The 13698-nt window shown below is 39.1% G+C and overlaps 1 protein-coding gene across 1 annotated transcript; it reads right to left on the minus strand.

Moving 5' to 3' along the window:
* KRT27 (keratin 27) lies at positions 3396 to 9266 on the minus strand. The gene is given in 8 exon segments (NM_001285719.1): positions 3396 to 3705; positions 4245 to 4294; positions 4496 to 4713; positions 6659 to 6784; positions 6868 to 7029; positions 7278 to 7434; positions 8216 to 8298; positions 8768 to 9266. Coding segments are annotated over 8 exon segments (1383 nt in total). The 5' UTR covers positions 9212 to 9266; the 3' UTR covers positions 3396 to 3562.

Consider the following 13698-nt stretch of genomic DNA (forward strand, 5'->3'; position numbering starts at 1 on the left):
GTGTGACCTTGGGCAAATTATCTAACCACTCTCTGCTTCAGTGTTCTTATCTGTAAAAAAGAGGGTGTTAATAGAATATACCTCATAGTGTTGTTGTGAGAATTAAATGATGCTTAGGACAGACCATGGACTTCCTGGGTGGTGCCAGTGGTGAAGAACCCACCTGCCAATGTAGGAGACATAGGAGACTTAAGTTTGATCCCTGGGTTGGGAAGATCCCCTGGAGGAGGCCACAGCAACCCACTTTCTTGCTTGGAGAATCCCATGGACAGAGGAGCCTGGTGGGCTACAGTCCATAGTGTCACAAAGAGTCAGACATGACTGAAGTGACTGAGCTTCATGCATGCGCAGAATAGACCTTAGCACATAGCAAGTGTTCATTATCATTATTTTGAATTTTTTCCCTGGAAATTATGTTAAAAAGTCCTGGATATATGTTTGGTTTCATTGCCTGTTGCTTTTGGTATCAAATCTGAGAAATCATTGCCAAGACCATGTTAAGAGGCTTTTCCTTATGTTTTCTTTGAAGAGTTTTATAGTTTCAGGTCTTGATATTTATGTCTTTAATCCGTGTTGAGTTGATTTTGTGAATAGTGTATGATCAGTTCAGTTCATTTGCTCAGTCATGTCTGACTCTGTGACGCTATGGACTGCAACATGCCAGGCTTCCCTGTCCATCACCAACTCCCGGAGCTTGCTCAAACTCATGTCCATCGAGTCGGTGATGCCATCCAACCATCTCATCCTCTATGAACAGTATGAAAAGTGTACTATAGGGTCCAATTTTGTTCTTTTTACATGTGGATATTCAGTTTTCCCAATACCATTTGTTGAAAAAACTGTCCTTTCTTGATTATGTATCCTTGGCTCCCTTGTCAAAGATCAGTTGACTGTATGCATGTGAGTAGTTCTGAGCTCTCTATTCTGTTTCAACGGTTTAAGTCTGTCTTCTCCCCTCCCACCATACTGTTTTTTCCCCCCAGTTGCAGTAAAATACACAAAACATAAAATTACCACTTAACCATTTTATGTGTATAGTTCAGTGATATTAAATACATTCATTCACCAATGTTTGCAACCAACATCCATCTCCAAAACTGTTTTCATATTATAAAACTGAAACTCATACCTCTTAAACAATAACTCCCATTCCCTCCTCTTCCCAGTACCTGGCAACCATGTCCCTACTAACACTTGTTATTTTCTATTTTTTTGACAGTAGTCATTCAGCTGCGTATGAGGTGGTATCTCCTTTCAGTTTTGATTTGCCTTCCCTAATGATCAGTAAAGTTGAGCCTCCTTTCATGTGTTTATTGGCTGCTTATATATCTACCCTAGTGTTTTAATTACAGTAACTTTGTCATATATTTTGAAATTAGGAAGTGTGATACCTTCAGCTTTGTTCTCTTTCCAAAATTGCTGTGGTTATCAAGAGTCTTTTGTGTTTCTCTATGAATTTTAGCATTTTTTTTTCCATTTCTGTAAGAAAATACAGTTGGGATTTTGATAAGGATTGTTGGAATTTGTAGAGCATGTTGGTAGTAGAAACATTTTAACAATATTAATTCTTCCAGTCTGTGAACTTGAATGTCTCTCCATTTATTTGCCTCTACTATAATTACTTTCAGCAATGTTTTATAGTTTTCAGTGTACAAATATTTTAGCTCTTTGATTAAATTTATTGCTAGATATTTTATTCCTTTTATGCTATTGTAAATAAGATTGTTTAATTTTTTTGGATAATTTGTTTGTATATAAAACTATAGCTGATTTTTTAAAAATGTTGAGTTGTATCCTGCAACTTTGCTGAATTTATTAGTTCTAATAGTTTTTCGAGGAAGTTTTCAGGGTTTTCTATATTTAAGATCATGTCATCTGCACGCTGAGACAATTTTACTTCTTCCTTTTGGATTTGGATGCCTTTTATTTCTTTTTCATACCTAATTGCTCTGGCTACGACTTCCAGTACTGTATTGAATAAAAGTGGAAAGAGTGGACATGATCTTAGAAGAAAAGATTTTTGTTCCTGATCTTAGAGGAAAAGCTTTAAGCACTTCACCATTGAACTTGATGTTAGCTGTGGGACTGTCATAAATGGCCTTTGTTGTGTTGGAATACATCCTTCTATGCCAAATTTTTTGAGTATTTTTATCCTGAAAGTATTTGAATTTTGTCATATGCTTTTCTGGCCTCTATTGAGATGATCGTATGATTTTTATCCTTCCTTCTGTTAATGTGATGTATCATATTTATTGATTTGTATGTATTGAACCATCTTGCATCCCAGGGATAAATCCCACTTGATCATGGTTTATGACCCTCTTAATGTGCCCTTGAATTTGTTTGCTAATATTTTGTCAAAGACTTTTGCCTCTATGTTCATCAGAGATATTGATCTATAATTTTATTATCTTGTAGTGTTTTTGTCTTTGGTATCAGGGTAATGCTGGCTTTGTAAAATGAGTTTATCAAATTTCCATCTTGTTTAATTTTTTGGAAGAGTTTAAGAAAAATAGGCATTGATTCTTCTTTAAGTGGTAGAATTCACCAGGAAACCACCTGGCCCTGGGCTTTTCTTTGCTGAGAGGTTATGATTACCAATTCAATCTCTTTATTCATTATGGGTCTGTTCAAATTTTCTATTTCTTCATGATTCAGTCTAGATAAATTGTATGTTTCTAAGAATTTGTTTCTTCTAAATTATCCATTTTGTTGGTATATAAATATTCTAGTATTTTCTTTTTTATATTTATTTCATTTTTCTGTACTGGGTCTTAGTTGCAGCATGGAAACTCGTAGTTGAAGCACATGGGATCCTTGAGCAGAGATAGAACCTGGGTGTTCTGCGTTGGAAGCATGAAGTATTAGCCCCTGGACCACCAGGGAAGTCCCTCTAGTGGCCTCTTATGAGCCTTTGTATTTCAGGCTTCTGTTGTAATGTCTCCTTTTTCATTGATACTTTTATTTATTTGAGTCCTCTCTCTTTTTCTCTTGGTTAGTCTAGTTAAAGATTTGTCAATTTTATCTTTTCAAAAAAACCAACTCAGTTTTGTTGACCCTTTCTAATGTCATTCTAGTCTTTATGTCATTTATTTTTGATTGTTCAATTTCTTATATTTCTACTTCTATGAGTGTGTTGCACTCAGTGATCGGATTTTATTAACTGTTTTACTCTTGCTGTTGGTATATGCTCAACAAGTATTTACTGAAGGAAGGAAGGTTTAAAATTTGACAAAGATGTGAAAAAGACACCAACTAGTTTTTTGCCTGTTAAACTTTACACCTAACTTGTGAAGACCATTGCCTTAAAGAGAAGAAATTAAAAACAAATTCAGTTTCTGTTGGGGAGGAGTATATTTAAAATGCAAAGACTGACCAGAACCAGTGAGGATGGCTTGCAACAGGAAGAACTTTTATTTGAAACACCACCACAGAGAAAGTCAAAGAAATGTTACTATTCTAAAAATAATTTTAAGTTCATTGGAAGAAAAGCAGAGAAATGAGAGCTCTTGTTTAGGATAGCTTTGATTTGATATTTTGATTTAGGGGCATCCTTTTGGGCTTAGGAAGGCACCCTCTGTTCACTCTTCATGTTGTTGACTTTGGTGGACTTCTCTTCCACAGTGTGAACTCTAGATGACAGAACTTTGCCACGAGGATCTATTTCTTCAACAATTGTTTTAACCACGGTGGCTTTAGATGGATCTAAAATGACATATATACTGCAGTAATATGGATACAACCAGAGCTTATCATACTAAGTGAAGTAAGTCAAAATAACAAAGACAATGCATATGATATCACTTATGTGTGGAATCTAAAAGATGACACAAATGAGCCTCTATGAAATAGAAACAAAATCAGGGATACAGAGAACAGACTGGTGGTCACCTTGCGGGAGGGATTTGGAGGGTGGATTGGGAGGCTGGGCTTGGCAGATGTAAACCTTTGTATGCAGAATGGATGAACAAGTTCCTACTGTATAGCATGGAGAATTATATTCGATAATCTCTGATAAACCAGAGTGGAAAAGAATATTTAAAAAGAATATGTATATGTATATAATTGAATCACTTTGCTGTACAGCAGAACTGAATACAACATTGGATATCAACTATACTTCACTTTAAAAAAAAAGTAAAATGAGACATGAATTGTTAGAATTTATCAAATTCGTAAAGGGGAAATAACTCATTCCTTGAAACATATACAAATGTTGAATGTTCAACCCAGCTTTTGTTTACCTTTTATTTGATTTCCTGGGCCACCATAGCCTTTTGATTTAGTGCAAGAGCTGTAAAAGTATAAAGTTTGTATTAAATATTTGATGCTGTTTTTCAAGAAACTGATTAAAGATGAATGATTTAAGATGGGAGATAACTGAATTCTTAACACTAGGAGTTTAGGTACACATGACCTAGATCATAGATACTTTGGATTTCAAAAAAGTCTTTAATAACCTTAATATAGTTTTTTCAGTGTAAATAGTACTTACCCATCCTCTCCATCTATCAGGCGGCAGTAGGTCTCGATTTCTTTTTCTAGGTGGACCTTGATGTCCAGGAGCTGTTCGTATTCCAGTTTCTGGCCCTCGGTCTCGGTCCTGACCTGGTGCAGCTGCTCCTCCAGGGCCCCGATCTGAGCCTGGATCTGGGCCAGCTGTGCACAGTAGTTGCCCTCTGTTTCCGTCAAGGAGCACTCCAGGGAGTGTTTCTGAGGATCAGTGAGACATAATTTAGTAGTTGATGTCACTGTTTTGGGATATGGCAAAGCACTTAAAAGATATTGAGAGAGTTATCCTTATATAATAACTGTATTCCTCTTGTTTAATATTAATTGTTGCCCTTATTAGATGTCATACTATTTTTAATCTATTGGAGAATAGCACAGTTGGTTAAATGCTATTCATATCCCCAAGAGTGTTAGAAAAATTGTTTTCTCCTAGGACACAGTCTAAAGATCTGTCCCCTCTCACCCTGTGCTTTGGTACAGTTTGCCACTGTTTCCAGGAATTAAAGTCCCCCGACACTTTGTGATCTCATTTCTAATCATGTGGCAGCTTTGTGTCATGAGGATTATACCTCTTATGTTAAAGAAGCAATCCTGGGATTTCCCTGGTGGTGCAGTGGTTAAGAGTCTGCCTGACAATGCAGGGGACGTGCCACAACTACTGAGCCTGCACTCTTGAGCCCATGCTCTGCAGCAAGAGAAACCACGGTAATGAGAAGCCTGCACACTGCAACCAGAATGTGGTCCCTGCTCACCGCAAATAGAGTAAGCACATGTGCGGCAATGAAGACTGAATGCAGCTAAAAATATATTTTAAAAAAACTTTAAAAAAGTAACCTCTGCATAAATTTTCTGGAAGTAGAATGATCCCAAGAAAAGAGTGGTCTTCTTAGGCTTTAAATAGTTTGATTCATTGGCTTTATGGGTGCTTGCTGTAATTTTACATGGGATGACAATGAGTATGTCTTATTCTTCTACCTGCAAGAATTTTACATATATTTATAGCCTCTTCTGGAGAAGGCGATGGCACCCCACTCCAGTACTCTTGCCTGGAAAATCCCATGGACGGAGGAGCCTGGTAGGCTGCAGTCCATGGGGTCGCTAAGAGTCGGACACGACTGAGCGACTTCACTTTCACTTTTCACTTTCATGCACTGGAGAAGGAAATGGCAACCCGCTCCAGTGTTCTTGCCTGGAGAATCCCAGGGACGGGGGAGCCTGGTGGGCTGCAGTCCATGGGGTCGCACAGAGTCGGACACGACTGAAGCGACTTAGCAGCAGTAGCAGCATAGCCTCTTTTGGAAGTTTGCTAGCCATAGTAGAAAAAGTATAGACTTGGGAGTTAGAAAATTTGGAGAGAAGTTCTGGTACCTTTGTACCTGACTGTGGGACTCTTGGAAAATTGCTTAACTTCTTTGAACCTCAGATTCTTCTCTTGGAAATAATAACATGAAATATAAATTCTGGTCTGCCCAAGCGCCAGGGTTATTGTGGACTCACGTGGGTGAAATTGCTGGGCAACCCTTAATGAAAACGGTTATTATTAAAGTTATTGTCATGCATGTTTAGCTTTATGGGCAGCCTTCATGCCTCTACTTTGCTTGTTTATGTCACTTAAAAGGGAACATGTGTTCCAATTAAAATTAAGTGGCCCAAAGGAATGCTAGATAAAGAAACTAGGATGGGTGCAAGCATGTTTTTGCATTCCATGAACAGTGATTTTTGATCTTTTGACGTGGGAGAGAAGACTCAGGGTAAAAACTGTTTTCTTCTTTTTTTACTATTTATTTTTATTCATTTATTTGGCTGTGCCAAGTCTTAGTTGTAACATGTGGGATTTTTAGTTGCAGCATGTGGGATCTAGTCCCTGACCAGGGATAGAACCTGGGCCCCCTGCACTGGGAGTGCAGAGTCTTAGCCCCTGTTTCTTTTTGAGTACCTAAAAGTCATTGTATTTTTTAATTCTAATTAGCATCTTGGTATAATTTTCAGGCCAAAGATATTCCACTGTGAAAAATGCAAATGTGTCTTATTTCAGGCAGAGCAATGACTGGATAAAAATGAAAATTAATAATAACAGGTGGCAGAAAAACTCTGATTTTTTCCCCCTCAACTTCTAAAGCAACTCTTTGGTGTCATTTTTACTTACTGTTGCTAAAAGAGACTGAAGTTCAATCTCCAGGGTTTGAAGAGTACGTTTCATCTCAGTCAGTTCATTTCGAGCTGAGGTGGTGGCGCCAGCATCATCAGAAATCTGCTGCTGCAGCGAAGCGCTCTGAAAACGTTAGGAGCCTTGTTATGAGCGATGCTTGCATCAGCACCGGGCGCCAAGTCAGCGCATCCTAGCTTGCTTTTTACCTTTTCGTTGAACCAGGCCTCCGCGTCCCTGCGGTTCTGCTCGGCCAGGGCTTCGTACTCGGCCCGCATGTTGTTCAGCAGAACCGTGAGGTCCACGCCGGGGGCCGCATTCATCTCCACGTTCACATTGCCTCCGGCTGCGCACTGCAGAGCCTTCATCTCCTAAAAGAAACCATGTTGGGATCGGAATATTTCTGAAGGAGCCAGACAGACACGATCCATATGGTTAGAAACTTCTGTGAGGGTTTCTTTGGAGGGAGATGAACAGAAACATTTCAGACCATCTAAGCCATATGGAGAAATCAACAAATTCTTTCTTGAATTCAAGATATTATATTCGTCATCTGAAACGTATTTTTAAACATTGGGAGGAAGGCAGGCTATGAAATCAGGGGGGAGAGACCACCTACCTCCTCATGGTTCTTCTTGAGGTAAGCCAGCTCCTCGCTGAGTGTCTCCAGCTGAATCTCTAAGTCCGTTCTGCACAGAGTCAGTTCGTCCAGGACCCGGCGCAAACTGCTGACATCCGCGTCCACGCTCTGATGAAGGGCCTGTTCATTTTCAAACCTTAGAAAAATATTTGAAAGCGTCATCACATCAGTCATCACCTTTTGCGTTAAGTCGCTCAGTTGTGTCCCAGTGTTTGCTACCCCATGGACTGTAACCCTCCAGGCTCCTCTGTCCATGGAATTCTCCAGGAAAGAATGCTAGAGTGGGTAGCCATTCCCTTCTTCAGGGATCTTCCCAATCCAGGATTGAACCTGGGGTCTCTTGCACTGCAGGCAGATTCTTTACCCTCTGAGGCACCAGGGAAGCCCCATCATCACTTTTTAGGTCATCATAAAACTCAAGCTAAGGGACTTCACTGCTGGTCTCCTGGTTAATACTCTATACTTGCACTGCAGAGGGTTCCATCTCTGGTGGAGGAACGAATTATCTTACATGCCGTAAGGCATGGCAAATAAAATAAAATATAATAAACTCAAAGTAGGAAGGATATTAAAAAAGGTTAAGGCAGAAACTGTATAAAACAAAACAAAAAACCCTTCAAACTAAGCTTTTAAGTCCAACTGTTAAAATATATTCCAAACTTCAGGTAGATCATTCATAATCAAAAAATAAATAATTTTCTTTGACACAAGAGAATGAGAAGACTCAAAATTCCCTTTTGACATTCATTTGTGTCAGTCCCCCAATTTCCCAATAAAATATATAATTCAGTGAGTCATTCAAACACGCATTTGGTTTAAAACAAATAAACTCAAAGAATGGAGGTGACCTCAAATAGCCTAAATAAAAGAGGGAAAAGTTTAGGCAACTGTTTTGGTTTCTTTTCAGCTCCACTTACTTTAGTCTGAAGTCATCAGCTGTGAGCCTTGCATTGTCATTTTGCAGGACAATATTGGCATTGCTTGTTGTTGCAGAAATTATCTGATAAATGGAGAATTAGTTAAGAATGAGGAAATATTTTAAAAAATTCAGATTTCCTTGAAATAAAGTCAACTATAAAATTATAGCAATATTTTTGGCATCCTGTCTCTAATAAGATGATTCTTGCAAATGGAAAATTTAAGTATAGCCTCTTTTACTCTCTATCTTACCCATTAAAAAAGAAAAAAACTTTCTATGGAAAACTTTCTATGTAAATATATAACTGGAGACCTTGGGCAGTTTTTGATATTTTAGTATTTCTGAAAGCATAAACATGCATACCACATACCAGATGATGAGTAAGCCATGTTTGAAGACCAGAATTGTAATATAAATTAGTTTTAGTATTAATAAGCTACCGAAAATTAGCAGCTGAGAGCATAAGCCTTGCTGTGATAACTTAGGCATCTGTGCCTGTGCGGCTAATTACCCTTCCAGGTACTAAACCTCCTGGCACTGTGTTTCTTACCTGGTTCCTAAGGTCGTCAATTACCGTGAAGTATCTGCTATAATCGTGATCAAGACCACGGCAGGAACCAGGCCCAAATTTCTCATACCAGCCCTTGATCTTCTGCTCCAGGTCGGCGTTGGCCTCCTCCAGGGCACGCACGTTGTCCAGGTAGGAGGCCAGGCGGTCGTTGAGGTTCTGCATGGTCACCTTCTCATTGCCAGAGAGGAGGCCATGTTCATTTCCAGTGAAGGCAGTGCAGGAAGCACTTCCTCCGCCCAGTCCCCCGCTGTAGCTTCCTGCAGAGGAGCTGCCTCCAAAGGCGCAGGTGAAGCCGCTTCCAAAGCCTGGCACACTGCCTGTGCTGCCGACCCCAAAGCCGGCTCCCCCGCTGGAGAGCCGCACGGAGCCAGCTCCTCCACAGGAGCCAAGGCGTCTGGATGCAGAAGAAAAGCGCACGCTCATGGTGTCTAGACTGCCCTGCTTGTTCCTGGAGGTAAGCTCTGATGGCAAACGTCCTACGGAAACAGTTTCGCGTACCTTTATATACACATTATCAGGGTGTTTCTTGGTGAACTCTGCTACCTATAGCAAAATGGTGTTTGCCAGCTCATCTGAAGTATTCATAATTAGGTACTTTTTTCTTAAATGAATGCCTTTACCTTAATGTGTCCATTTCTGTAGGTGGATAGTTACCTTGGGGTTATTTGTTATCTCCAAAATGAGAAAGGGAGGAGTATTATCAAGATTATTATAATGATGCATTTCAAATTTAGCATGAGTAATTCTTCCTGTCTTCCAGGCCTTAGGACTATAAAGTTCCTATAAGAATAAAATAGTGTGATACACAAATTTCTTTTTCCCTTGCTCAAACCAATAACTGCTTTTTGTCCAGTAAGTGAGCCATCATAGTCATGGTTTTCTATAGATAATAATGATCCTTTCGGATAGATCAAAAATAATATCAAGAACCAGTGGGTTCATGGTACCAGAAGAAGAAGGCCAGGTACAAAATGAAAATTAAGGAATTAAATGGGCTTTTCTTTGAAGACAGATAGTCTTCTCTTGATTCTTATCCCTTCTGAGTTACCATTCCATCTTTATTGGTTTTCTCTCTAAGCTTTTTTCTAACCAGGTTAAATAACAGTATTGGCATTTTTAGGGTAGTGAAACTGTTCTATGTGGTATTATGTTGGTGGATACATGTCATTACATGTGTGTCAAAACCCATAGAATGTACAACACAAAGAACAAACCTTAATGAAATGGACTTAGTTAATAATGATATGTCAGTATTGGTCCATCAGTTGTTACCAGTGTTCCTCGCTTAATGCAAGATGTTAGTAATAGGGGAAGCTGTGGGGAAATGGGGGGCGGAGAGATTGGGAAGAGTGGGTATCTGGAGACTATCTGTATTTTTCTGTTCAATTTCCACGTAAACCTAAAATTGCTCTAAAAAAGAAAGTCAATTTTTGAAGCTTGAGAAAAAAACCAAAACAGTATTGGTTAGCCTCTATGGGCCTCAGTTTCTTCATCTGTAAAATGAAGGGACTAGACTATGACCTGATATTCCTGTTTTATTTCTGGATTTCTTGTATTTTTACATTTCTTCCTTTCATTATTTCTAGAAAAAATTTCCGCATTCATTTCCTCCACTTTTCACTTCCTACTGACCCCTAAATTTTAATCTCATCATTTTACTGAAACTTATCCCACAAAAATTACTAATTATCCTACATCTCAAATCCAGTCATCGTTTTTCATATTTCTTCTCCTACACCCTCTTGGACACATTTGATACTGACCACCTGAGTCTTAACTGAGTCCTAAACGGTTGCTTTCAAGAATATAGCTCCTTTTCTCTCTTCCACTCATAGATTCTGAAAGAATGGTCTAAAATGTGTCATTATTTACAGTTTTATACTCACGCTTTTTTTTTTTCCTACCCTCTCTCCCTCAGTGACCTCATCCCTTCTTGTGGCTTCGGCTCTATGTGAACAGTTTCATATTCTCTAATAATGGCTTCATCCCCATTCTGGACACATTCCTTACTATGCCCATCAGATATTCCTACTTGGATGTTCTGTCGTGACTTTCAGCTCAGTCACCTTGTTATCACACTTTGTTCTTTGGCAATCCTTCTCTGTTATTTGTTGGTAGAATTACCCTGAGTCATCTCATGATTATTAAGAAAAATTTTAATTGCTCTCATTTTATACTAGCTGTCTCCAGTAATTCACTAGGTACTACTGAATCTACTTCTGCAGTTTCTCCTGAAGAATTTTTCTCTTTTCCTTGTCTTTGTCACTATCATTTTCTTTCAACTCAGGTATTAGAACCTTAATTGGAATTTTGGTTTCAAGTCTTTTTTTCTTTCCATCATGGTCAGGAGGCCAAGGTACCATGCCTGAAGTACCGCACCATTCATGTAATTGAAAGAACTTGGGCTGTTGAGTCAGATATGTCAGCATTCACATATCAGTCCTGCCATTTTTTTCAAACTGTGGTACTAATGCAAAGTTCATTCTTCCTGAGCCTTGGTTTTTCATTACTAAGATGGAGCCATTACTTGTATTATTCAGAGACTATTGAATGGTAGCTAAATATGAATAGAATATCATCAAAGTTGAACTAGAGAGCAAAAGAAAGAGATCTTGGGATTAAAAGCTCAGAGAGATGTTATGAGGAGGGAGGTGGGAGGGGGGTTCATGTTTGGGAACACATGTACACCCGTGGTGGATTCATGTCAATGTATGGCAAAACCAATACAGTATTGTAAAGTAAAATAAAGTAAAAATAAAAAATTAAAAAAAAAATACGCAACTTGAAAAAAAAAGCTAACTCCCACAAACAAATGTCAACAGATTGGTTGGAAAACAAACTTTTAAAAATCTCCCCAATGGCAGAACAAAAAGAAAAGTGAAAAGATTAGAAAATTAAATGCTTGGCCTAAGAAGAACAGTCTTAAGGAGGCCTTCCTGAATTAGAGAAGGGAGAAACTATTTTATAAAGGACCAAGTTTCTAAATGGAAAGAGACCACCAAGAACTCTGAATAATAATTGAGAAAGAATAACAGCCAGGCACGTGCACAGACTATTTCAGAGAACCGTGGAAGAAAAGACAACATGTATCCAAGGATGAGGAAATCAGAATGGTTCGGGACTTCTAAACAGTCCTGGAAGCCATAATTCCAGTGAAGAAAGCCTTCAAAATTCTAACTGAAAATGATATTCAACCTAAAATTCTCTACTTTGACAATTAATCATGAGTGAGGATGGAATAAAAATATTTTCAGACATAAAAAGTCTCAAAAAATTTACCTCTCTTGAACTTTGTCAGGAAGTCACTAGAGGGAAAAATGAACAAGAAACAGGAAAGCTTAGGATCCAGAGAATGGGGTTCCAATACAAGAATGCATTGAACAAATTTCCCTGATGGTATGTACAAGGTAAGTATGACATGTCTATAAGCAAGTAAGCAGGGTCTCTAACAACTCCAAGAGGCGAGGCTTCCTACTTAAATGGAACTTGCCTTAAATGTAGACAGAGGCAGTAGTGTTCTAAGATACATGAATGATCAAGGAACCCTATCATATACTTCTATTACATTCCTGTATTAGCCAACTACTTCCTGAAAACAGTGAAATAGAAAGATAAGGTGACCCTGTGTCCTTTTCTGTCTTTTCTTACTTATCAGAAAGCCAGTGGTGAAGAGTTGGTAGAATGTGAGCCTATAAAGTGAAATTTAAAAAATAGTTGCGTTTGTTTGATGCAGTGTTCCCACTGTTTTGGTAAGAATAAAATGCATATGCATGTATGAGCTACAATATATGAGTTGTGGACTTCCCTGGTGGTCTTGAGGTTGAGACTTGTGATTCCACTGCAGTGGCCATGGGTTCCATCCCTGGTTAGGGAACTGAGATCCCCCATGTCCTGGGGCGGGGGGGGATCAGCAAAAAAAAAAAAAAAAAAAAAGAAAGTATTGTGTAATTTCATTGACTGAATGTTCTTGTATTTGGATTTAAAACTGGCATTGCACAATATGAAACTGTAAAATTCATGCCAATAGCTTAAATTTTTAATTTTTATGTACCTTTGATGACATTGCTTCTCAGGTGGTGCTAGTGGGAAAGAACCTGCCTGCTAATGCAGGACACTTAAGGGATGCAGGTTCAACCCCTGGGTTGGGAAGATCCCCTGGAGGAGGGCATGCGATCCACTCCAGTATTCTTGCTGGGAAAACCCCATGGACAAGGGAGCCTGGCAGGCTACAGTCCGTAGGGTCACAAAGAGTCAGACATGATTGAGTGACTGAGCACACCTAATGACATTAAATGACCAAAAAATCCTACTCCAAAACTGTGGAGGAGCTGGAAGGCTTTAAGTAAATACTGAGAATGTATTTGCTCCATTCATGACGAAGGTTGGAAGCTGGAACAAGCATAACAAAGGGTTATGAGCATTCACCGAGTGCCTGAGGCTGGGAACGGATAACGAAAGGTTATATGCCTGGCCTTGAGGCGTTCGAAGGCTTCCTTCTGACCACCTGTTTCTGGGAGCAAGGACTGTTGTTTCATGATAAGACTCCCTTTAGAGTTTTGCCAAAGCTATGTTATGGCTTGGGCGGTGGGAACTGTATTTTATGCTTGAATGCTTTGATGTTTTATTGAGAAAGGCTACGTGCAAATCTGCTTTATGCTCTGCTCCCTGAGACCATATATCTGCGAAAGCTGGATAATAAAATTTGTCAGTCCACTAGAGGCTGTCCCTGAGTGTCCCCTTCAGAGTGGGGCCCTCCGAGCCTTACACAAAACTATGACGTCAAGAGTATGAGTGCAGAAGGAAAAACAAACAAACTTATTTTAGTGCCTTTAGTGACACTTTTTCTGCTGATTTTTGAACATAGGACTCTACATTTTCATTTTGCACTGAGCCCTGCAAGTTATGCAGCT

Source organism: Capra hircus, chromosome 19, assembly GCF_001704415.2.
Source record: "Capra hircus breed San Clemente chromosome 19, ASM170441v1, whole genome shotgun sequence".
Taxonomy (NCBI): Eukaryota; Metazoa; Chordata; class Mammalia; order Artiodactyla; family Bovidae; genus Capra; species Capra hircus.